The following is a 26242-nucleotide window of genomic DNA, read 5'->3' as shown; positions in this document are numbered from 1 at the left end:
TCTATATTTCACCTTCTTAAGTTATAGGCTGGGAACCTTATTTACTGAACAAGTAAGATAAGCCAAGAGTGACAGGAAGAAAGCCTTCCTCATTTACCTATGCCACCAGAAGGCTGGCAAGAATCTTTACTGTTGTTTCTGTATGCCAGTGTCAAGTAAGAGGGATATAGAAAGAAAGGGTAGGGAAGGCAAGGAACCAGACCGGTGGCATTGTTGATGGTGCCCCTTGCCCCCTCAATACAGTTCTGGCTGATGCATGCTTAAAATGAAGAGCTCTACATCCTTTTACTTATGATTAGAGTTATCTGTACCTTGGGAAGTAAACATTGAAGGTTTGACTTTATAATCATCAGTGTTATTAAAAGCAAAACCAAAATAGGCCCCGGAAGGGGTTGTGGAGGAAAGAGTTTATATCTAAACATTCTGCTGAGGCTTTAATTTAGGTTGAATATGCAATTATTTTGCATATACATATAGCCTTCCTCCCCCCCACCTTAAAGGAACTCATTTCTTTTACTCTCATATATTTAAATGGGCTTGTTTTATATTACGTATTTCTCAAGATGGAAACCTATGAAATCAACCACTTATTAAACTAGAAAGAAGAAAAAGTGGCCTTCATCTCACACTTTTAGATATTATGTGCAATTAGAAGGCACGTTATTTAAAATTAACTGTTTAAGGGTATAGGCAATTATATAATATTTTGAAGTCAAATGCTCTTTAAGAACAATACATTTGTAAAATAAGCAGTAATTACACAAATATATGCAAGAGACATCTGTCATTATGCAGAGGTGAGAATATCTGTGGGAAAAGCAACTCAGGATTCTCTTACACTGATTAAGTTGCTTTTTGTGAAATGAGAGTACTTATAATTCATATGTATCACTGACCAGAGATAATTTATCCTTCTCACAATTAAGCTGAGGTTAGAGAAGACCAGGTTGTCTTACTGAGCGGGAATGTGAGTGTTGATGGAAATAACCTTGTTTTCTACAGAAAAATAGCTTAAGAAACAAAGAAAGTACAATCCAGGCAACAGAAGAAAAAGTCAGCGAAGGATAAAAGACAGCAACATAAACAAACCAATATTTAAAAAGTGGGGGATATGAATTTTAGCAAGTTGAAAGGAATTATTATCACCTTCTAAAAATGACAAAAATCAAACTGTCAGTTCACATGTACAACCAAATGTTCAATCAGATGAAAACCAAACACTGACAGTTAAAAAGAAAAAAACAAAAACAAGAACAAAAAACACCCCCTACCCCAGAAACAGCAATTTTACTTTAAGGACAAAAATAGCTCCTCCCCACCATGAGCACTGAAAAAGATGCTCTTCCTTTCAGCTTACTTTTACAGAAGGTGATCTCAGTTGTGACAAGAATTCTGCCATCCAAGTGATGGGTAAACACACAAACAGAAAGAGCAGCACATCCTGCGTGATACAGATAACAACAGCTTCTCCCGAGGAAGTGCAGTCAGTGAAGACAGAGAGAGAGAGGAAGTGAAAATGAAACTCTTGGAGGCCGGCCACCTCCTCATCTCCACCTACCATCGGTTTTAGCTCTCTGGCATCGGCAACGCCTCCCTTACCAGCTTCTCTCATTGCTTTTCTACTGTTTTCCACAAACTCCTGCAAAATACGGATCAAATGGCATAAAGTCTTAGGTCCTTTCAGATGGTGGTTGGTAGATGAATTCTAAGGAGCATTTACATTTCGGATACAATGTTAGTAAAGGGAAAACATAGCAATAAATAATAGTATTACGCAACACAAGAGCTGCTACGTTGGTGTGGATAGGCTGCAATTTGTCAAGATAAAATCTTTTATCCATCCATTTGTTGGGATCATCTCCCTTAGGCTCAAAGAGAATGTTACTTCTTTTTGGAAGAGAAAATACCTAACTTTTTTTTTTTTTCTTAAGAGGACTATTTCCCCATACTTAGATTATTGTTTTATTTGTTGTTTTACTTTTTCCATACCAAGGTTAAATGGAACAACAAGAACATTTTACTCCAGAAGCCCTCTCTTTAAAATAACACTAGAAGGTAAAAGAAAGCATCGATACTACTAAGGCCAGAATACGGTTTTTACCAAACCATAAATAAGCTACTTAAAAAAAAATGTCTATCTGGCTTTGAAATTACTCCATAAAGCAGGAAGACAGGAAGTAACCACCAAAATCTGTGGTCAAAAGTAGTTAAAATGGGATTATGCCCCGAAGGAAACATTTCTATCTTGTCAAAGTTTATGGAGCACTTCTCCATTAAATATCCTCATCATTCTTACAGAAAAAAAACTAAAAGAAGAAAAAGTGTATTTCTTTTACTCAGCTTTTGATCAGGGGTTTAAAAAATAAAAAACAAGTAGTTCTTCCTTTTTTTTTTTTTTTTTAAGATTTTATCTACACCCAACATGGGGCTCAAACTTACAACCCCGAGATCAAGAATCACATGCTCTACTGACTGAGCCAGCCAGGCATCCCCAAATTCTTTTAAATGCCTTAATCAGAAAGGAGATGGAATGCTCGCAAGTCAAATTCAATCATGAAAACAGTTAGAATTATAATTTAGACATTACGAAAATGTCCGAAATTCAGCTGATGGTGTTCTCAGTGAAAGAGATAATCAGTACCAAATACGTCAGTTAAATCATTTGGAATTTTTGTGATTGGAAAAAAGAAAAAGAATCTATTTTATTTATTGACACATTCATTTTAGATTTAACTAGATAAACCATGCTCCTGGAAGAGGACTTGTTATTTCAATGTCTAATGTTTAGTCTTCAATGTTACCCACTCTTCAGATAGGAATATTACACAGCTTAATAGCAAAGTACTATTATTAAGAAGTATCCTTAAGTTGGTAGCATTGGATCTTGATAACAGTATTTGAACCATTTAAGTAGGATTTCTAAATTTTTAAAAAATTTCTATTGAGATTCTAATATAGGGAAGCTGCAGAGGCTACATAACTATTAAGAATCTGAATGTAATACCTGTGTAAAGGTTCGGCTCTTGACTAATGGAAAACAATACAATCATGGGTCTGTTAATCTGTATTCATTATGAAACACCTTCAATTTGGCCTGGCATACTTAGGATAATGAGTTTTAAGGGGCTGACAGCAATAATATTTGGAAAGGTGATAGATGGAGAATTACAGGCAGGTACTACAATCTGGGAAGTCTTTGAGCTCCACTTTAGGAAAGGGCACTTAAAACATCGGTGGTCCAATGTTCCAATTCAAGGGCTAACACTGAGGTTTAAAAAGTCAATTCTAATCCATCTAATCGCAGAGAGGGCGGCAGGAGTCTGAAATAATGTGAACTCAGGGCTATTCATGGGTTTGCTCCATCTAGGTGTATTTAAATGGTCCCCATCTATACCAAGAGGACCTTCTTCCCTGATTTCCCCAAGACTAAGCTCATTCATGAGCACTACAGGTCTAATTCTGAATAACTCAGTTGCATATAATAGGAATGAAATACAGAGAACGTTTTGCAAGGCATTCTGACTAGTATTTTTACCCCTAAAGCAGATGAGGGCATTTGAAGTCCTTACCATCAGCACTTTATCCATATAGAATTCTCTGCCAGGGCTCCCATCATTGTATTTTGTATCAATGGCAAAACACAAGAATAATACATCCACTACCATTTCGTAAATGGACAGGAAGCAATGAGCGACTAGGAAAGCAAAGAGGCAGACGATGATCAGAGGCAGCACCCAGACTGTGTAATCTTGCTGGTAGTTGAGCAGCATAATTCCAGCCAAGCCTGTGCTACAGACTATCAGCACCTGAAGCAGAGAGAAAAAGAGCACATTTAATAGCCTATGACAGAAAACCACTATTTCCTCATCATGTGCAGACTTCAAGCTCCCTTCAATATTTATAAATGATGGTCGCATACATTCATTCTACCTCACGCTCGGAAGTATCATTCACATAGACCCGCAGACACACATACAGCTGTATATGTGCACACATATATGTGCATATCACATAAGTAAAACATCATCTTTGAAACACTTCCAGTTTACATGAAAAACAGTCATGTTTTCCAAATGTTATGCTTGTTCCTTAAAACTTCCCATATGTAGCACCTGTGGCTACATTTAAAAAATAAATTTTAAAAATAAATGTATGCCTATTTTAGAAAATGGCCCTATTAACACTCAGAAGAAAATAATAGACATTCCAGGGTATTGCTATGTACTTTTCTCTAAGTAATTTTACATATATGAAATAGTATTATATATGAATCATTAAAAGCTATTCATTAATATTTATAGTATCATTATAAATGCTTCATAAATACTTAGCCACCTAATTTCATCTTATGGGTGACTTAAAATTTGACCAGGTTCCTACAACTGGAGACTTATATTGTTTTCTGGCATAAATAATGCTGCGACAAACATCTTTAAGAGTTTTTTCTTTGTTTCATATTTTATTTCATACAGAATATGTGGTGAATTTAATATGATTTTCATGAAATTTAGATTTGGATTACCTGTGAGGAAAGAGGTTGCCACAAACATCCACCATAGAAGAATATAAAAAATAGCCAATTTGCGTAGTGTCAAGAATGACCTACTCTGATCCTTCCCACACAGCACTTGACATTTCTTGTGGTTCTTTTACTATATTTTAGTTCAGCTTTTCAGTCCCTACGAATAGTTTAATTCATTTAATTAAACACTACCATCCTCATCATCATCCTCATTTTACAGACTAGGGAATGTGCTCAGAGACACTAGGCAACCTGCCCAAGGTCACAGAGTAGAAGAGCAGATACCACCCAAATCATGGTCTTACGATGCTAACTCCAGCATTCTTTGTAGGTAAAAACTCAGCAAATATTTGGATACGGATATAAAGCAGAGAGAGGTTATATGAATCCTAAACGCAGTCTTGCTCAGCCCCTTATTGGCCTACCATCCAGCATTAAATAACAAAGCAAAAGAAAGAGTCCTCTAGAGCCACAAGAGCCTTTCCTTGTCCAGTGCTGAGAATGAGCAGACTGAGAATTCTCTTGCCTTCTCCCTACTGTTTATCCACACCAAAGCATCTTTCCTTCACCATTATTTTTAAGCAAGAGTTATAATGCATTAGACGAAATACTGGTTAGGCTATAAATTGACCCTTCTCGGATGATTTTAGGGAGCAAATCTGGGTCTGCCCAAAATTTGGAAGACCCGCCACCATTTTTTGTGGCAAACACTCAGGAATCCTCTTACAGTTACTTATTTTTTGGGGTGACTTCTACAGATAGGTAATTATATCCATTTTTTTTCACTCTTTTTTGTTTTTAGAATGAAACCACTGTTTTTGATATCTCTTCTTCAAATTTTTGATATCCGCCCTACAGAAGGACTGAGGTTCTTTATGCTCTCATTATACCACTAAAAGTTAAGCCACATTTGAAATGTTAAAGCCAATTATAGGGTAAAAGTGGCTTAGACAAACCAACATTGAGATAAAAGCTGTTGAGGTGGAAGGCTGGATATTGTCACATTAGAAACCATTTCAAGAATTGATGATATTTAGCCAAAAAGGTCAGAGACATGTAATAATTACTCCCAAATATAATGGAAGGGTGTCATGCATTTATTTATTCGAGCAGAGGATACATTAATGGCTCTCAAACAATGGAGGGGCTAGGTATCACTTGGGGAGTTCATGAATAACACAGATTCCTGGGTCCTACCCCCAGAGTCCAATTGGCTGGATCTAGGATGAAGCCCAGTAATATTCATTTAAAAAGTAGTTCATGTCATTCTGATAAAGTCCACAGCCTATAAGAAGTACTGGTCTATATCAGTGGTCCCCAAGTGGGGTACACATACCCAAGGAGTATTTAAGGGAATCACTTAGGACTTCAAATTATATTTCTCTTTTATTGAAATTTTCTTTTATACTAGGCTTTATATTACATATTATTAAAGGCTGTACATATATTAATAAATGTAAATATATTAGTGTGCTCAAAATTTTTTTCTAATAAGGCACGTGATTTAAAAAGTTTAGACTCTTCTGTCCTACAGGATAAATTTTGGTGATACAATAGTAGAGATTCATACACAGGGCAGGATGTGAGAAGCAGGAAGGAAAGGGTGCTAGTTTTGGAATCAGAAAGATGTAGATTTGAATCGCAGAATTAATACTTCCTAGTTCCGTGACTCCAAGCAAGTTCAAATTTAACCTTCCTGAGTCTGTTTTTCTGCCTTTGAAAGAGACTAATAGTACATATATCCCATAATTGTTAAAATAAGCATTCTGAAAGCATATAACACAATGCTTGGCAATCTTTGTTTCTTCCTGTCATTTTAACCATAAATCTTGCATTTATGATGCCCTTTCCATACGGAACTCAAGTTTTGAAAGATTTTGTTTACCAGTAAAATAGCACTTAAAAGTAATGATTCATATTCTCGTTTTTTATTAACCAATGCCAAATAAACTGCCAATAATTAATGTTAGAAGTATTATCAAATAGAGATAAAATAATTTTGCACAGAAGTGAAGTACCTGAGATTTTGTGGGGTTTTTTGTATAGCTTTATTGGGCAAATATCCATTATCTATTAGACTTGAAAATATTTAAATAGCCTGTAAATCTCTATTCTTACCTGTGAGGACCTTATAGGCCAGTGATCACAGGTCACAGGTCACAAGCCACTAAATTAGAGGAGCTAAAATCCCTCCCAGATCTAATCTACTAATCCATGAAACTATTTGGGTTCTATAGAAATGGAATCCATGACATTGTCTTTTGTTTTCTTTTAAATTCAGGGTTTTTAAAATTACATATTAAATTTTGCAACAATTTTGAATTCACATGTAGTTGTAAGAAATAACACAGAATGATTCCATGTACCTACCCTTTACCCAGTTCCCTTCAATGGTAACATCTTGTAAAACTATAGTACAATATTATAACCACAGTATTGACATCGACATAGTCAAGATACAGAACATTTCCATCATCACAAGAATCCTTCATTTTAACCTTTTACAACTACCCCTACTCCTCCCCCACCCCACCTCTAACTAGGTGACCACAAATCTGTTCCCAAATTCCATAATGTTGTCATTTCAAAAATGTTATATAATTGGTTCAAGCCCCACGCTGGGCGTAGAGCTTAATTTAAAAAAAAAGGCATATAAGAATGTTATATAAATGGAAACATACAGTATTTACTTTTCTGGGATTGGTGTTTTCCACTCAGCAATATTACCTCATGATTAATCCGAGTTGTTGTATATTATAATAGTTTGTTCCTGACACTTTTATTTTTTAAAATCATTTTATTTGAGAGACAGTGAGCGAGAGAGAGAGACAGACAGAGAGAGAGAGTGCACCAGCAAGGGGAGGAGCAGAGGGACAGAGGGGACAAACAGACTCCCCACTAAGCAGGGAGCCTGATGCAGAGTTCAATGCCAGGACCCTGGGATCATGACCTGAGGCGAACATCAGACACTTAACAGACTGAGCCACCCAAGTGCCCTCTGTCTTTTAGAATGCTTATTCTGATCTACCCACTTGAACTATCTGATCAGAAACTATTTCTGCATCCTAGCAGCCACTTTTAATTATAATGAGAGAAATGCTTTCAAAAGATTTACTGTATTCTGTGATCAGAACTACATTTTTAAAAAAGGAAACTAAAGAATGTTTATCTCAGCATGTTAGAAACCCAGAAGACTTTATTCCCCTCTCTTTTTTTTTTTTTTTTCCCTTTTCGGGTATCTGGATTAAAAGACAGTTTATCTTTCATGGTTTTAAAAGCAATTTTTTATAGTCTTATACATTTTATATTATTCAAACTTAAATGTTTCTGGGAAGCAATTTGGTAATGCACATCAAGAAACATATTATGTAACTCTGACTCATTAATTCTACTTTGGGGATTCTGGACTCAGGAAATAAGGATTGATGCAGGCAAGGATTTGCATACAGAAGTTTCACGTTCACTATAGAAGTTTCACTATAAAGTATTGTATTTTATATAAGGATATAAAGGAAAATGAGAACAGTTTAACTGTAAAAAAAGATTGGAGGTGGTTAAATAAATGATATAATTGTATAACCATGTTTAAAACATTTTTAATAAAATAGAAAATGCTCATAACATAATATAAAGTGAAAAGAGAGATATAAAACTGCCTCTTGTAGTAGATTAAAAACTTTCTTTATTGAATAGTATATAACCAGTACCCAGAAAAGTCCCTACCACATTACTAGTGGGCACTCTAGGATATTCGTGAAATGAAGAAACGGTTATGGTAAAATTAAGAAAAAAATTTGACAGGCCACTAGGCTGCTGAAAAACTCAAAGTCAATTTTAAAACACGGTATTTTATCATCTCTATATTTCTCCATTATAAAAAAATGCATATTTAATATAGAGAACTTTATTATGGTAAAGCAGGAGGAGGGGTTTGTAATCACTCATATTTTCAATACCCAAAGATAATCCTTAACATTTTCAGATAGTAGTTCTTTTTCATATGTATGAGAACAGTACTTTAACAGTGATAGTCAAGTAGTTTTACTCAGCCTTTTTACTTATATTATATGTACCGATCATATTATAAACTTCTAATGAAAAACATGGTCTAACAGGTGAATAATAGTCTGCTATTATTTCTAACGATTTCTCTATTTGTAGGCAGTAGATTTTTGCAATTGGTAACTATTAGAAATAATGCTGTATTTTTCTGTGTTTAGAATTATTTCTAGCAGTGGTTTACCATCAACAGAATTACTGAATCAAAAGACTTTTTTTTTTTTTTAAGAAATCCAAGGGCAAACTTAGTGTCAGCACACAGTGACTGAAAACTGAGAAGTCGGACAGACCTAAGTTTGAACTCCAGCTCTGCCACAGTCTAGTTCTCTAAATTTGGGCAACACACTTAGTTCTCTAAACCTCTGGTTCCTCTGCTATAAAATGAAGGTAATAGCAGTGGCTCACCTTACAGGAGAGGACGAATAACACTTCACATAAACTACATTCCTCAGTACCTAGTACTGAGCAAGTGTCTCCATCAGAGTTTACTAAAATCACCATCATGATCAATGCTGTCCCTGAGTATAATTTTTCTGTTATTCCTCTATATGGCTTCTCTTCTATTTTAACTGCTCTGTGTACATATGTTCATATTTTAAGCTGCCTCATATCCTTCTTAGCAGTAGGGATAAATTATAAACATGTAAAACATAAAACAGACAAAAAAATCTGAAGCCTCCCTAAATTAGTCATATAGCGTATAAATAATAGCAATAGTTATTAAGAGTGTCAAACACTATACTCAGTCCTTAACATGGATTGACTCATTCAATCCTTACTATAAAACATTTCCTCTTATAAAAACATGACAAGAACAAATCCAACAGTGTAAGTTTAATTATGGATTTTCAAAATAACTGCAGTTTTATAATTCTTTTTAGATGACAGTTGCCTGAGAACTTGATACCACACCGTACAATCCTGGCCTCTCTACACCAAATATTTTTTCCTTTTCAAAAACACTTTCAAAACAGTAAGTAGTAAGAGAATATCATTTGTAAGAGAACAGTAGCAAGAGTAAGAAGAGCATTTGATAAAATACTGCCCATTATGATCATGAATAATTATGAAGATTATTGAAGCAATATGAGAACTGGATATGATGTAATATGAAGTGCAAAGGGCAAAACAAACCGATAAGTATGCTATGATTGTTAGACTATAGAAATATAAGCTTATGAAAAAACACTGGGAGGGAATATATAAAAACGACATTATTAGGTTATAGTTGTGTCAGCTCAGTTTTTCAAATTTTCTGAGTATTTTATGGTTTGAACTACGATACAAAGAAATCCAATTATAATGTTACTTATTATTCTGCAGATTTTAATAGTATAGAAAAATTACCTCTTTTCAGACACTTTAAGGACAGGTAAGTCTCATTCCCTAACAGCTCTGTTTTAAAGGCATTTACATACAGTAACAATGACAGCCAACATTCATCAAGAACTTACAATGTGTCAAGCACTATCTTAGGTACACTACATGTACTAACCAATCTAATCCTCACAACCCTAGGGGATTGGCGCTATTATTATCCCATTTCCATACATGAACAAACTGAGGCACAGAATGGTTGCGTACCCTGCCTCAGGTCACACAGCTAGCCAGTAACAGAGTCAGGATTTACATCCAGGTAGTCAGGCTCCAGAAACAGCACCCCTAACCATGAAGCAGACTATTCCTGAATTCTTTACAGATCAAAATATGTAAGGAGAAACATGGACAAATTACTTAACTGCTGTGTCTCAGTTTCCCCATCTGTAAAATGAGGACAATAACAGAACTTCCTTTACAAATCTGTTGTTACAATTAAAAGAGCACCATACATGTAAAGGACTTAGAACAGTGCCTGACACATATTGAGGGCTTTGTAAGTGCTTCTTTTATATTGTATCTATTACTTTTAGGTTTTTTTTGGTGGGCTAGATATTTTTCAAATGAAAAAGCAAATTTATATATACATACATATGCAAAAATTCACTGTATGTCTCAGATAACATATTTGGTCTTACCTTGCCTAGGAATAACATGAAATCCCCCACTGTGTTGATGGCAGCCACCCGTAAAGCATTCTCCACAAGAATGACAAAGGCATCCTTCGCGGAGGTGCAGAAGTTGGTGCTGTTGATAGCCGTGGCTGTGTATGCATTCTGGACAAAACCAAAAAACAGTATTTTCATGTAATTTTACTTTGTTAAGATATAAACCAAATAAAGTTAAAGCATCATTTGTGAAAAGAGTTCATAGTTAAACCCATGACTCTGGTGAGGTACAGATTAAGACTAAGCACAAGGAAATACTAGATATTTAAAAAAACCAAAAAAAAACCAAAAAAACACCCCGATACGGTAAAAAGAGCTTTTCAGTTGGCTTAGTTTTAGTCCTTTTAAAACACTGACATTTATTAACGCACACACAAACCTTTCCAACATCCATTAACTTCTTCCCTGTCTTAGTAAATCAAACATAATTTAACCTTTCCTAGATGTCTCAGATTCATCACTATGAATATCAGCGATGCATTATTACCATTTCAGTGATGCTTTAAAAGCTACACAAGTACGTAAAAAGCGTAAGGATGCTGTGCTGTTTTATCTGCAACACGTCCTCTTTGGTGCTTTCCTCTATGCTGTTCCTTCTCACAGTTCTTGTAGTAGACAGCTGTTTGTCGCCCAACATACCCCTCCCTCCTGGGAGCAGGGCCCCATAGCCCCTTTGCGAAAACAGTCCTTCCCCATTCTCTTAGAGTCCGAGTGGGGGACACTACCTCTAGCTCTGGGGGCCGGCCTTGATTGATGTAAGCCAATCAGCACATTCTACCCACCTCCACAATGCCGGGTTCAGGGACTGGTACATAAACTAATAGAGCAATGAAAGCAAAGACAAGGGAACCCTAGGGCTTCTGGGGTTCTTCTCCTTCTTCTTCCATAGGAGCTCCTGACAAAGCTGCTCTCTCATTTTCCTGCATAGCGAGGTGTGAGGATATGAACTGCCAGGGCCATTTGGCCAATGTAATGGGAAGAGCCTGAAGCTGCTGGAGGTCACAGTGTGAAAGGGTGGGCAAGGCTACCGTCATGGAAGTAAGAGCAGAGAGAAACCAGTGACGTGTACTTGGCGACGATGTTTGCATGATTAGGAGCTAAACACATTCCTGGACTTTACAGCCACAGAAGCTAATGAATTTCTAAGAATCTCTGCTGTCTCTCCCTCCCCCTTCCTCACTCTCTCTTTTTTAGGCCAGATGGAGCTGGCTTTCTGTCCGTTGTAGTGCTGAGTCCCAGCTGCCACACTTCTATTCAATTACACCTGCTTCTGCTGCTTCGTGTCCTCTCTGACCCTGTCACAGACTGATTTTTTCCTCCCCTCTGTATACTGCCTTCTAGAGCAGGATTGACATTTTCTGGGAAATGTGAACACATGCTAGAACATCAAATATGTTGGAGTCTTAGGAAGGGAAAGTATGTAGGCTTTGTGACTAAAATTTATAATCCTGAGCAATTTTTGGTTTAGTGCAGACTTAAACTGTTGGTGAGTCCAGAATGTTAAAGATGTTGGAAAACTGCCCCACATAAAGGGCTTATTTCACACTGTGTTGTCTGTGAAGTTTTGTTATCCTTTCTTTTAAGATTTTATTTATTTATTTGAGAGAGATAGCCTGCGTGTGGAGCGAGGGGAGGGGCAGAGGGGAGGGGGAGAGAGAATCTCAAGCAGACTCCACCCTAAACGTGGAGCCTGATGCAGGGCTTGATCTCATGACCCCAAGATCATGACCTGAGCCAAAGCCAAGAGTCAGATGCTCAACCGACTGAGCCAGCCAGGTGCCCCTGTGAAGTTTTTTTGTTTTGTTTTGTTTTTAAGATTTTGTTTATTTCTTTGAAAGAGAGAGAGAGCACACGCAGGGCAGAGGGAGAGGGAGAAGCAGCAGACTTCCCACTGAGCAGGGAGTCCGACGCGGGGCGTGATCCCAGGACCCTGGAATCATGACCTGAGCCAAAGGCAGACACTTAACCAACTGAACCACCCAGGGGCCCCATTTTTTTTTTTAATTGAAGTATAGTTGACACGCAATGTTACATTAGTTTCAGCTATACAATATAGCGACTTCACAACTCTGTAAGTTATGCTCTGCTCACAAGTGTGGCTACCATCTGCCACTGTACAGTATTACACTATTCTCCCTATGCTGTACCTTTCATTCCCATGACTTATTCATTCCATAACTAGAAGCCTGTCTCTCCACTTCCATTTAAACACTGAGCTTGGGAGATACAGTCTTTAATTAATGAATATTCCTATTGTACGCTTGTTAGTTAATAGGAACCTGGTATGAGGATGAAGTTTGAGTCACCAAAAATTTAATTTGCCATTATACAACTAAATTCGTTGATTAAAAATACAGAATATTTTAGGGCCAAGGAAAGACGACTACACGGAGTAGGACACCACTTTTTCAGTAAGGGCGCAGCAGGATATAATGATGCTCTTTGAGAGAGACAGTATGATTTTACTACATATAATCCCATCAAACAAACTGGGGTAATTTATTATCAGAATATGCTACTACATTATGTTTGCAGTTCTTTTTATCTCAAAAGCTAATATAGAGAGTCTTTTAAAGAAATGATACTATTAAATTGTTCTGGTAGCATTCATTTGGGGCTTGCTCTCACATATTGTCATCAGCCAGTGCTTCTTATCAGTTCAAAGATAGCAGCCACCAAAGAGTTAACTACCTAACTGCAGTGGTCTACATTTCTTCATCTATGAAGCTTCTTTTGAAACATTCTGCCAAATGCCTCAATAACATCAAAATAAACTATACTTTTAATCTTATGTTACAGTAACTCTGCTGAGAAATGATGGAGAATAACTTCCTAGGCCTGATCTATTCTCCAAGAACCAAGACCAACCAGTTCCCTCCATACTCACACACACACACACGCACACACACACACAAAACCCATTTAACAATTTTTCTAAAGCAGAGGTTGTCAAACTACCACCTGTCATCCAAACTGCCTACTTCTGTAAATAAAGTTTTATTGGAACACAGCAATGTTCATTTGCTTACATAGCGTTTAAGGTTGTTTTCAAGCTACAATGGCAGAAATAAGCAATTGTGACAGAGTCTATATGGCCACAAAGCCAAAAATATTTACTATCTGTTCCTTTACAGAAAAACTTTGCTGACCCCTGTTCTAGAGTATTACCCAGGGTCAATATCAATCTTGTACAGCATACAGAACCCATCTTCTTATCTCTTTTGAAATACAAACCACATTTCCTCATTTCCAATCTTTTAGTAACTTTCTCTACAACTTCCAAGTCTTTCAGCATCTTTCACTATCATTCTTCAGTTCAACGACTGACAGATGTCTGTAGTGATTTGAAATAGAACATCCCATAAGGAAACTACCTTACTTCCCTTATTCGAAGATATAATCAAGAGACTAATGAACCAGTTACTTAATAACAAGTTTCCAGGGGAAAATACCCTGCCATATTAACTATATACTGATTATGAGATGCTTCCCGAAATTTTTAAAAAAAGGCATTATAATGTCTAGAATCAAGGATATTGGATAAACCATTTAAATCAAGTAGGTGTTGTCTTAAATTTCACCTCCTCAATGAGGATCAACAGCTTACTTTTAACTATGCAGTTTGAAAAAGACCTTCTTTGAAAGAGATAGTAGCAAGAGAGGATCCACATACTTCCAAGCTCTCTCCTCTATCATCAGACCAGCTGACCCAGAGAAGGCCTAACATCTCTTTTTTTTTCTTTTTTAAAGATTTTATTTATTTATTCGACAGAGATAGAGACAGCCAGCGAGAGAGGGAACACAAGCAGGGGGAGTGGGAGAGGAAGAAGCAGGCTCACAGCAGAGGAGCCTGATGTGGGACTCGATCCCATAACGCCGGGATCACGCCCTGAGCCGAAGGCAGACGCTTAACCGCCGTGCCACCCAGGCGCCCCAGGCCTAACATCTCTAAACTAAACCATAAAAGCTTTTCTGTTTTTCAATAATTGCAGAAGAAATTACTATTCCTCCTTTCCTGCTTCTTTCTTCTTTCCCCACCCCACCCCACCTATCCCATCTACATTTATAGCAAAAGCCTATTTATTTGTGGACATGGAAGGAGGCAGCAATAATTTCTTTTCTCCACTCCTATGTTCCAGGGTTGGAGATGCTCATAGAAATTTAGCTTTCTTGGCAATATTCCTACAGATCTGTGCAACTCCTTTGTATTCAACCTAACCGAAAAAAGTTAAGTGGATATTTCATGAGCTCTTTCTCCCACTCCCAAGGCAGGAAGATGAGCTGCATGTGACACACAGAGGTCAAGATGACCTCTTCAGGAGGAAAATTGTGCTACAGATCACAGCAAGCCAGTGAAAATTTCCTTCCACTTCTATACCTCCTAGTCTGAAAGGAGTCACACTAAGGTTCTCAACAAATTCTGAGTTCTTTGTGGCTTTCCCTATTACTGTTCTCTGAACTTTCTGCTCAACTACTCGGTTGATTTTTCCAGCCCACCTCCCTTCTCAGACAGCCTTCCTGATCTTGAGCTAAACCACTGGCAGAGAAGCATCAATGATTAACATTTAGCAAGTGTCCAACATGAGCTCAGGCAGGATGGAGACTTAAGGCTATATAACTCCCAGAAGCAAGATAAAAGGTTATCACCATCAAGGAAGCATTTTAAAAGGATGCTGTTAGGCCCAAGTGGTCCCTGATAACATCTATGTGTGACAGGATGAGGTGAAAAAGTCCTGGTCACGAGGAAGAAAATGTTAGGGAAGGTCACCATGTAGATAACCCAGGCCTGCTTGGCCACATGTCCCAGAATGCAGCGTCTACATTTCCATACCTTTTGTTTCTTCACTTACAGACCCAGAAATTCTCTTTAAATTTAAAATCTCTATATATACTAACTCAATAGGGGAGAGCTAGACAACAATGGCAGGAAAAGGGAACAGATACGTGCAACTCTATGTGTATCATTATACATTAAGTAAGTGAAAAAGTAATTAAACTTATCCCTTTCTTATTCTGAGTGAGAAATGGAGGGGGCAAAAAGTCCCACCTACACCATCCATTTCATTCAGTTTGGTTGTAAATTCTTAGACTTTTAAAGAGATATAAGAATTAAAAATATGTTGCAAATCTTAAATTGACTGTCTTTAAAACCATCACTTGTTTTAGTTTATAGCATGAAACATGAGAGTTTGAGATGTTTGCATACGGTCTATAATAATCTATACTTTAGTCTTCATGTTGCATAAAATGGGTATATATCTATATGGGAAACAGGGTGATATCCTGGCAAGAACTAGGCAAACTTAGATTTGGAAACTTCCTCCATCTCTAGGTCATATGGTCTGCCACAAGATGCTAGTCTCAACTTTCTCTACAGAGGAAATGAGCCTTCAAGTGGTAATATAGATTAAGTGCTTAATATAGTATCAGGTAGTAGGTGTCAAGAAGAGCTTTATAATCTTAAAAGCTTGGCAGCCAGGAAGCAGATCCCCTCCAGTATTAAACACACTATCTCCAAACGGTTTTGAAGTAAACCAAGGCCTGAGTAATGCCCCCAAGAAACAGATTCTAGTTGTAACAGTCTCTCCACCCAAAGTGAATTCTGTTAGATGAGATGTATAATCACCTTCCTGATACATGAAGATAAGCACTTGCAGAAACAAAGAGCAGTTCACAGTTCACTCTGTTTATGTGCAAAACTCTAACACCTATGCTATAATAATTAATGGCTTATTTTGAAAATCCAAAGGTCTTTTTTGAAGCCAGCTGTATTTTCCATGCAGTTTGGCATTGGACCATGGCTCAGGATTACGGAATTTCATACTGTGTTGCAAAATGACTCTGGTCTCCTCTACCTCCCTATCAACACTCCTCTGCTATTATCCTCTAAATTCTCTAAAGCACTGGCAACAAACTGGTGGCCCATGGTAAACTGACATTGTGTGGCCCAAAGACCTTGTTTGCTCTGGCTCACTCAGTCATTCTTTTTATGAGTTGTCAACATTTTAATAGCAGGAGATAAATGCAAACATCCAGAATTCTAGCTTCACTTGAGACACTGGAAATGTTAGAAACTGTCTGTAAATTCTCACATGGCAAGAGTATACCAGAGCTAAGAAGTGACTGCCCTCTTCGGATGGAAAATGAACTCCCTAGCTTACCAGTCTCTACCACTTTCTACTGCCTTCGACCCCATCTGCTGCAGTCATTTCCATGAGTAACATAATGCACCAGCAGGGGTCTGCATTGTCCAGCCCTACTAGAGGCTTTTAGTATATGTGCTGCCTAAGGGAGCACTAGTAGAGTTTTTTAACTTCAAAGTTGCAAACTGATCTCAGGACTGACAGCAAAAGAAAGGATAGGAGGAAAATAATGCAATGGGCATTAACTAATTATTAACCATTTCCAAAGAGTAGACAAAACAGATCTCTGAATGGGAGACTCTACATGTAAAGTGTGAGCCATCATGCCTGGCACATGGTAAGTGCTCAATAAATATGAGCCGGCATTATAATCAATATTATTATTTCACTGTTCCCTATTGAACGTTCCAAAGATAATTTCAGAATGTAAACAGGTGATTAGACAAGAAATTTTTGAAAAATAAGAATGAGAGGGATTTGTATTATAAGATATTGGGATATATATAATGAAGCTATAAAAAATTTAAAAAACAAATAAACATACCCATTGTATCCCCCCCAAAAGAAGAAGCTATAGTAATTAAATATTATTGTACTAGTATAAGCATAGGCAGATCAACAGTACAGAAAAGAGTCCTAAGACACACTCAACTATGACACAGAAGAATTTAATACATGATCCCTGCTTCTCCCTCTGCTCCTCCCCTTGCTCGTGCTGTCTCTCTCTGTTTCTCAAATAAATAAATAAAGTCTTTTAAAAAACATAAAAGAAACTAACTGTGCACAGTACTACAGAGTAAGAGTCATCATTACAGAGGACTTGGCTGTGTCCAGGAGCACGCTCAGAGTACTACAGACACCGTCTCTCTGCATCCTCATGGTCATGGGCACTACAGATACTATTATGATCCCCATTTTACAGATGACGTTTATAGACTGATAAGCCAGTCTGTAAGTAATGTCTGATAAGACATTATTACGCTGAGGTAAAATATCAGAAACTTTTCCGCAAAGCTAAGTATTTCCATGAAGGTAACTTAACGTTAGCTTGGTGAGATCATGGGTGCTGTTTTGTTTTGTCTTGGTTTTCCAAACTCTTCAGTACTTTACACTCTATTTATTTTTAAGGAAAATAGATACATCTTTAGAACTACCTCTTGTTTTATCTTTGCCAGAGCTCTCTTATCTTAGAGTAAAACACTGGGAGTTCTTTATAAAACAATAAAATGAGGGGAGCAGGGGAAAGCGATAACACAAAGCCAGGCACTGTAAGAGTTGATTTATCTGCATTATATTTCCTAAAGCCTATGAGGACAGGTATATTTTTCTCCACTCACTGAAGAAGGAAACTGAGACGCTGAGGTTTCACTGAGCTGGCCAAATAGTTAAACTGCTGGGATTGAAACACACTTTAAAGATCTGGGCTCTCTCCACTGTATAGCCCCCCAATTATCCACTGTGCCTTCTTCAACAAGGTTATAAAAGTATGGACTCAATCCAGTGTGTATGGGGAAAAAGGAACTACATTTTCAGGAAGCGGTGATAAATATTAGAGACAAAAGGAAAGGTGTAAGCCGCCTGTTATCTCGGTGCCAGCTCTGGCTTGACCTCTAGCACAGAACTAATCTCCTAACTGCCAAACGTATGTGACAGCGCTGAAAAGAATGCCCCTTCAAACACCAGCAGATCATACTCTTGGGCCTTACTGCTTTCCCTCAAATTTTAGAAAAGTCTCTGGAGCTCATCTATTCAGTACTGTCCTCTTAAATACTTTAAACAGATGGGTGCCCACCCAGCTTGGAAACATTTCACAGGAGCAAGGGTTAAAAAAAGTTCCACTGCCAACTGATACTTAGGCTTAACCTCTCATGCCAGGAAGGGTTCTAATGTCTTCAACATGTTGCCCTCAATTCAAATGAAATTCCTGTGCAAACAGGAGATGTGAAGCAGCCTGGTAATCAGTCCCCAAAGGGCAGCATTTCATATTCCTGAACAGAACTAAGTATTAGATCGGAATCACTCTCCCTAAACCTTCACGTGTTTATTTATTACTATGTTAACGCTTCCCTTGAATCTTCAAACAATGAAGATCCAAAATGCACAAAACCGGTATAAGAAAGACCAACTTGAAGTTTGGATGTACATCTCAGGACTGTTTGTACTAAATTGCTGATTAGTGTTTCGCTTGGGATGAGCTGAGAACTTTGGATTTTTTCACCTGGCTACTGAGCATCTTAACGTCATGTGATTTGCTCTCTTCCCTCAGTAAAACTGCACATCTACTTTTTGAGACTTTTTCTTTTGGTTTTATATGACCCTATTAGTCTTTCAAAATCCAAATATTCACTGATTAATAATTCATTCAGAAAACTTTTTTTTAAAAGGTTTTATTTATTTATTAGAGAGCAAGAGAGAGCACGGGCAGGGAAAGGGGCAGAGGGAGAGAGAGAGGGAGGCTCCCCACTGAGCAGGAAGCCCGATGCAGGACTCGATCCCAGGACCCTGGGATCATGACCTGAGCCGAAGGCAGACACTTAACGGACTGAGCCACCCAGGCTCCCCTCATTCAGAAAACATTTAAAGACCACTTATTCTATACCAAGCACTGTGATAGTCTCTGGAGAGACAAAACTAAGATCCCTGTCTTTGAGGAGCTAACGGTCTAAAGGTGGAGATAAAGATGTAAACAGACGGTTTCCGTATGATGTTCTTAGTGTTTTCACAGAGGTATGAACCTGTGCTGTGAAAGGTCAGAGGACGGGCTGGGGTACTGAGAGAAGACTTCTTTGAGGTGATGCTCAGGCAGAATCATTAAGGATCAGTAGGATTTACTCAGGTGTTGGAAGGAAGTCATTCCAGCCATGTTTGGTTAATTGCAAGAGCAAAAGGTTCCCGTGGGAGGGTGGGAGAAACTGAGAATGGAGAGGTGGGTTTAGCACCTCTCTGCAGATGAGCTATTTAGTGATGGGTACAAAATGTAATGACGATTATTTTTAGTGCATCCATCAACTTTTTGATAAGGATGACTTGGTCCCAAACTGAATTTTAAAGAATGTAATTTTTCAGACTGCTATGGCTGTTACTACTTATTTTTAATAATGACTTTCCAAACACTTTCCATCCATACGGTATTACAATCTACAAGAATTTATTTTGTTAATGAAATGTCATGGCTGCTTTTTCATATTAACCACAGAACTCCAATAAAGCAAACTCCAGGCATGCTCACCACCACGGCCACAGGACTACCATCCTCAGACTATCCTTGAGCGAATGGAAAATGCACTGCTACTCTTGAATCAACTTAGCAGTAAATGGCGAGAAAATCCATTTTTATCTTTGGTCTATTAGATGAGGGCATTGGCACATTAGGATTGATTTTCAAGGAATGGAGAGAAGTGGTAAAAAAAAAAATGAAGAAAGATGGGGAGAATGCTTCACGGCAAGTCCTGTGTACCCAGGCACAGCAAGACAGAAAACCAAACTGCTCCCTAAGAACAGTTATCCTGTAATACCTGTTCTTCCATTTGACCTGAGAAATGATAGCACTTCCTCTGATAATATTTCCCAGGCTAGTATCAGAGTCTTCAAGCAGCTGGATCTCTCCAAAAAAAGTATCAGGATAGAGAGCACACCAGTCGAGTTTTAAGTGTCACAATGACTTTTCACTAAACTAAAGCTTTCAAACAACATTCATTCATTCATTTAAAAAAGGTAGGCTCCACACTCAACGTGGGGCTTGAACTCACAATCCCAAGATTAAGAGTCGTATGCTCTATGGAATGAGCCAGCCAGGCATCCCTCAAACAACATTTAAAAGAAGAATTAAAGAAATAATGGCTAGAGTAGACAGGTTCCTAGGGAAAATCAAAGATGAAAGGATGTTAATTAAGGAATAAGAGATAAATGTCTTTCCTGAAAGATGAACCCTAATGATATTTTATCCTTATGTTACAATTAATTAATAATGAGCCTTGGTAAGAATATATGTCACTTTTAAAAATAAGAATATGATAGGTGCATCTGGGTGGCTTAGCTGGTTAAGCATCTTCCTTCAGCTCAGATCATGATCCCATCGTCCTGGGATTGAGCCCTGCACCAGGCTCCCTGCTGTGTGGGGAGCTTGCTTCTCCCTCTCCCTCCGCTCCTCCCCCTGCTTGTGTGCACTCTCTCTCTTTTGTGCACATGTGCTCTCTCTCAAATAAATAAATAAAATCTTAAAAAAAAAAAAGAATACAATAGAAATAGATACACCTGAACAAGCCACAAGGTACAACAACATGAGAAATACATAACATCTTTTGAGTAAGCTCAATTATTTTTTCTTGGAAGAAGAAACGATGAACCTGTCTTTGAAAGTGAATGTTAGATTTATTTTTTAAATATTTTACCTGATTTAAATAATTTAGGCACTTTTCAAGACACCAAAGGCAACAAATGCAAGATTTCAGCACACATCGAGCACAAGCATTTTCCTGGAAAGGACAAAAATTTGAAATAATTAAAAACCAAAGAATCAAGCCATCATACAGAATATTCTAAATGTTAGAAAAATAAATAAAAGTTAAAAAAAATCACAACCTATGTTTCAAGGCCTCCACACCCACCACCCTCTTTTCCCTCAAATGTTAACAGTCAAATTATTTTTAATCAATTTAATTCAACAGATATTTAGCACTATTGCACCTAAGATACAGTAAGGTATCTAAGACCAGAAAGGAACTTATACTACTGTAGAAGAAAAAAAGCTAAACATAAAAAAGGTTAGACTCAGAATATGCAATAGATACTAGAGCCATGAGAGTAGAAGGAGGAGGAGGAATCAGGGAAGGTTTCTGGGAAGAGGTGGCATGTGAGCCAACCTGTGTAGAAATGCATGTTATCTCCACAGTCAGGGAGAGGGAGGAGGCTTCAAGGAGGAGAGTGTGAGTCAACACAGTGGAAGAGAAGCACAGGGTCCTTTGGGAAACCAGTGATATGATGGATTTTGCCAGAGCATATAGAGAGCAAGAGTAGGGGAGGAGGCAGAAGGACTGGATTCTGCTTTGCAGGGATTTTGAAGAAAACATGCACAGCTATGGACTTAACATCACGGGGAGCTTTACCACATGCAGAGCTGAGGTGTGGGGTGTGACAACCAGAGAAAGCCCAGAAAAGTACTTTCTCCTTACCTTTCCTTTGAGCTGACTGTGCATGTACATAAGGATCATTCGTGGAATTTTGACTAACGTGATAATGAAAGATCCTTTTGCCACCGTACCCAGGTGATAACGAATAAGGCGATTCACCGATGCCAAAATAGGTGTAAACGGCAAATTCCTTTTATCCCTATTTTAAAAATAACCAAAAAGACAATTAAAACAAAGGCTAAGTACAGGAATGGCTTAGAGCCCAATGCAGTGAAAAGACTAGATCGTCTAAAAAAATTCTAGCTTTGTGACAAAATGGCAAAATAATATACAACTCATACAAATGCTACTGGCGTACCAAATAAAATTAATGTTTCACTTCTCTACGGTAGTTTCATGGGGTTCTCAGGCTCTAAAACTTTAAGTAAAATGAAACTGTGCTTTGAAAGCTTTTACTAGTAAATATTTAGGGAGTTAAATGTACAATCAAAAAATGGAACTTAAAAAAGATGTTCAGGGGAGCCTGGGTGGCACACTCGGTTAGGTGTCCAGCTCTTGGTTTTGGTTTGGGTTGTGATCTCAGGATCGTGGCATCAAGCCCCATGTCCATTCCATGCTCAGCATGGAGTCTGCTTAAAAGACTCTCCCTCCCTCTCCCTGTGCCCCTCCCCACCCGCTCTCTCTCTCAAATAAATAAATCTTAAAAAAATTAAAAAAAGACGTTCAATCTAGACCTGGTACCTCATTGTAGTAGAAAATTGTAAGGTCTACAGCTTATATTCAGCTCTGAAATTAGGAAAGGGAGTCACAATATTTGTTCTAATCCAAACAAATTAAAAAGGCATGTTGTCCTTTGATGGACCTTTATTTTTTAATTTTTTAAAAGATTTATTTATTTTAGAGAGAGAGCACAAATGTGAGGGGCAGAGGGAGAAGGACAGAGAATCTCAGGCAGATTCCATGTGACACGAGGTTTGATCTCATGACCGTGAGATCATGACCTGAGTCAAAACCAAGAGTCAGAGGTTTAACTGACTGTGCCACCCAGGTGCCCTGATGGACCTTCACACAAGGCAAAAGTACAAAAGACACTACAAGATTTATTCTTCTGCTCAATGTAATTGAAGTTGTATCATGACCTGCTGTTCTGATTAATTTTTTGAGAAACTTCCAGAAAAGTATAAAGATTAAAATAACAACCTCCCATGTTCCTACCGCCCAGAATTATCAGCTCTAACATTTTGTCATGTTCACTTCCAATTACTTTTTAAAGACATGAAACTCTTACCAGCCTCACTTCCATCTCCTTCAGACACAATCACTTAGATGACCTTAAGTTCTCTGACAGGTATAAATTCTCACCTAGTAAAATAGTATGTTACTACAGCTCCCGCCACAGTCATCTGCTGACACGCTAGGATGAACTCACTGATCCAAATCAGGCCCACCACGTGATACCACCACATGTACTGCAGAGGCCCAGAAACTCTAAACTCCACAAAGCCTTGCTCATTCTGAACAGCACTGCCTAGGAAAATATCAAAGAAGGAAAAAAGAAGCACTTAAAGTACAAATGAAGAAATAGGGCTATTCAATGTAAGGGATTAATCTAATTTCCAACAACACCTCCCCCCGCCCCCCACCCAAACCACCAACTTTACGGCGCTATTTAATTAGGAGACAAAAATAATTATCACTTGAAAAGTTGTGAAGCCAGACATTGTACAATTAAACATTCTGTTTTCCCCGAAGGCATTCTATAGCTTTTAAAAGGTGTTCTATTTGAATATCGTTCTTACCACATCGGTTAATTTAGGCATGAATTTTCAAACACTTTCGGTTTTTTTTTCCCCAGAGCTATTTTATGACTCATCCAATAATTACAGACCTAAATCATTAGCAAAGGATGGAAATTAATATTATATTCAACTGGTGAATGCTTGCTGAATGGCCAGAGAGGTTATATACAAGCTTACGATCCTTATGCCACTCCTCACCATTAATTCCATTTAGGGGTCACTTCTGATATGAAGTGTGGCTACAAGCAAGTTTGAGAGTCTAACTATGAATGGCATCATCACGAGGAACTCTACCCAGGTTCCGATCTTTTCCAAACTAGAAAATCCCAAGGAAGCAAGCTAGATCTTTGGCTGTAGCTGGGGCTTAAGGCAACGTCACGGCCACAATGCATTCATCTGTTCATTTGAGAATGAATCCAAATATCTGCATCAGTCCTGAAGTTTACTTCAAAGCCATGACCTGGTTTAGACCCACTTTAGTAGGATGATCTAAAAACCATGCATAGGGAATAGGTTGGTGAACAGCCAACTGCTAGTTCTGATGCTGGTCAGACCTTGGTCATAACTGTCTAAGAATTATATCTGAAGTTTTAAAATAATTTAATACAAATCAGATTCACCACCAAGAGAAAGAAGCAGCATGTCTTCTTACCAGCGGTGCCAAGAAAAAGAAGTGTCATGATCCAGTATGCCCAAAATAAGACAAGAGCAAAGAAAGTCCAAAAGGGTTGGAAGACTAGCAGTGGCAAGTGAATGAAGACCTTGCCAGCCACGTGGAACAGGGCAATGGTGAGAGCAACACGCTTGCGCATCACCAACATTATCAGGAACAAGATAACCTGTGTGCAGAGAATGCAGAGAAAGGCTCCGGTTACTGTCTTGAGCAGTGAAAATAGAAACCGAACAATGGTGTACATTTTTAACATCACTCTTCCTTCCAAATGGGGGAAGGATTATTCTCTGAATCCCCAAAATACTTTATCGGTGTTGCAGCACTTAGCATTCTCAGTTGTATACTGAAAATGTCCTTAAAGCCAAACATAAAAGGATTTCTCAATTTATTAATAAATCCTAGAATTCTCCTACCTTTCCCTTTCTACTCGTTATGAATCAAAACGTGCTGTTTGTCAGTCAGGATGAGGCTCTGAATTTATTTGTAGAGATACGTGCCTGTCACTCTGAAAACAGGGGAGACCATATGCCATGACTATGAAAGGTAGGAGGTATTTGTACCTCACCTCCTTTATCGGACCAAAAGCCCCCTAACAGCAGGGTCAATGTCAGATCCCCCACCCTGCACACCCTCACCAGGCCCTGGGTGAGGGCGGGTGAACTATACATTAAAAAAAAAAAAAAAAAAAAAGAACTGTACTTAAAAGATGATTAATACATATTTACATAATAATAACAAACAAATACCTTTTGGCACCAATGGTTTATGGTGGCTTTAGTTTTTATTTCTAAAGCTCAATTAAAAGCTTGGGATTAGTCCAAGAAGTGGCCTGAGATTTTTTTTCCTTTTTTCAGAGAGGAGAAGGAGATGAATCAAAGATACAGCACAGATCACTTAACCACATATCCATGAATAATTTGCTGTATAGTGCCTAGGCAGCGGAGCTCACCTCTGACTTGGAATAATGTTGTTAAAAGTCGAAAAGGCAAAAACGGGAAAATAATTAGTGAACAAGTAAATGAAATGATATGAAGTGGTGTATTTCTTAACATACTTTGGTAAAGAAAACCAGTTTTAAAAAAGGAATTATATTATGACAGTCAGATAAGATGTTCTTACTAACAAATGATAATGTAAATATTCTAGGTGAAAAATCCTCTCTCAACAAGCAGGCAGCACAGAATAAAAGATTGCATCAAATAACACTCATCAATTAGGGAAGCCTTCTGAAGACTTTTGAGTGTTCCACACCGTGAGACAGAGCTTCTATCTAATGGAGATCAGGGTTAGGCGTGCAATAGCTAGAGGTGAGTTTCTGCTCCATTAACGATCCCTGTAAGTAATAACGTAGACCTGAAAGATCCAGCCAAGCCCGTACTCACTGTGAACACTGTGGCTGAGATGGCGTAGATGAGGAGGGCCCGAAGATTGTCTTCAGCTATCTGCAGCTGCTCAGGAATGACTGTTTCTTTGGGAGACCTTCTTTGCTTTGCATACAGCCACCACAGTACACCTGTGCCACCTGGGTTCAAAACACAATTGTTTGGGAAATAACTAGCACAGGAAAATGCATAACACAGATCTCCACTTTCCTGGATCCTCCCTACACATCACCTTGGGACTGACGCAGCCACAGTCCATTTGGCTGGGAGGTGCGTGGCTGTAACTCTTTGCAGGCGTAAGAGGAGCTGCAATTACTCCATTATCGTCCTTCACACTAGGTGCTTAGCCATCTTTCAGTGTATCAATTAAATGTCCTTCAACCGTATTTATTATTGACACTGAAGCTCAGAGAGAGCCAGCAAAGACCAGGTACCCCTGAGAGGAACTGATCATAAAGGGAGTCAGTGCCTGTTGAGACCTGAGGAATCT

General features: G+C 38.2%; 1 protein-coding gene across 2 annotated transcripts in view; it reads right to left on the bottom strand.

Annotated features, from left to right (window-relative positions):
* Positions 1 to 26242, bottom strand: part of SLC44A1 (solute carrier family 44 member 1) — a 139490-nt gene that overhangs the window by 3832 nt on the left and 109416 nt on the right. Inside the window, exons 8-15 of one of the 2 annotated variants that reach the window (XM_034664219.1) lie at positions 25753 to 25892; positions 24350 to 24536; positions 23261 to 23426; positions 21941 to 22097; positions 21161 to 21244; positions 10597 to 10734; positions 3570 to 3806; positions 1559 to 1639 (exon numbers count right to left, since the gene is read on the bottom strand). In XM_034664219.1, coding sequence (XP_034520110.1) covers positions 1559 to 1639; positions 3570 to 3806; positions 10597 to 10734; positions 21161 to 21244; positions 21941 to 22097; positions 23261 to 23426; positions 24350 to 24536; positions 25753 to 25892 — 1190 coding nt within the window. Of the gene's footprint in view, positions 1 to 1348; positions 1640 to 3569; positions 3807 to 10596; positions 10735 to 21160; positions 21245 to 21940; positions 22098 to 23260; positions 23427 to 24349; positions 24537 to 25752; positions 25893 to 26242 lie in introns of those variants that run through there. The other variant, XM_034664218.1, reaches the window with a different exon arrangement.

The sequence above is a fragment of the Ailuropoda melanoleuca genome, chromosome 7 (assembly GCF_002007445.2).
Source record: "Ailuropoda melanoleuca isolate Jingjing chromosome 7, ASM200744v2, whole genome shotgun sequence".
Classification (NCBI taxonomy): domain Eukaryota; kingdom Metazoa; phylum Chordata; class Mammalia; order Carnivora; family Ursidae; genus Ailuropoda; species Ailuropoda melanoleuca.
This window is presented reverse-complemented; position numbering and strand designations above follow the sequence as displayed.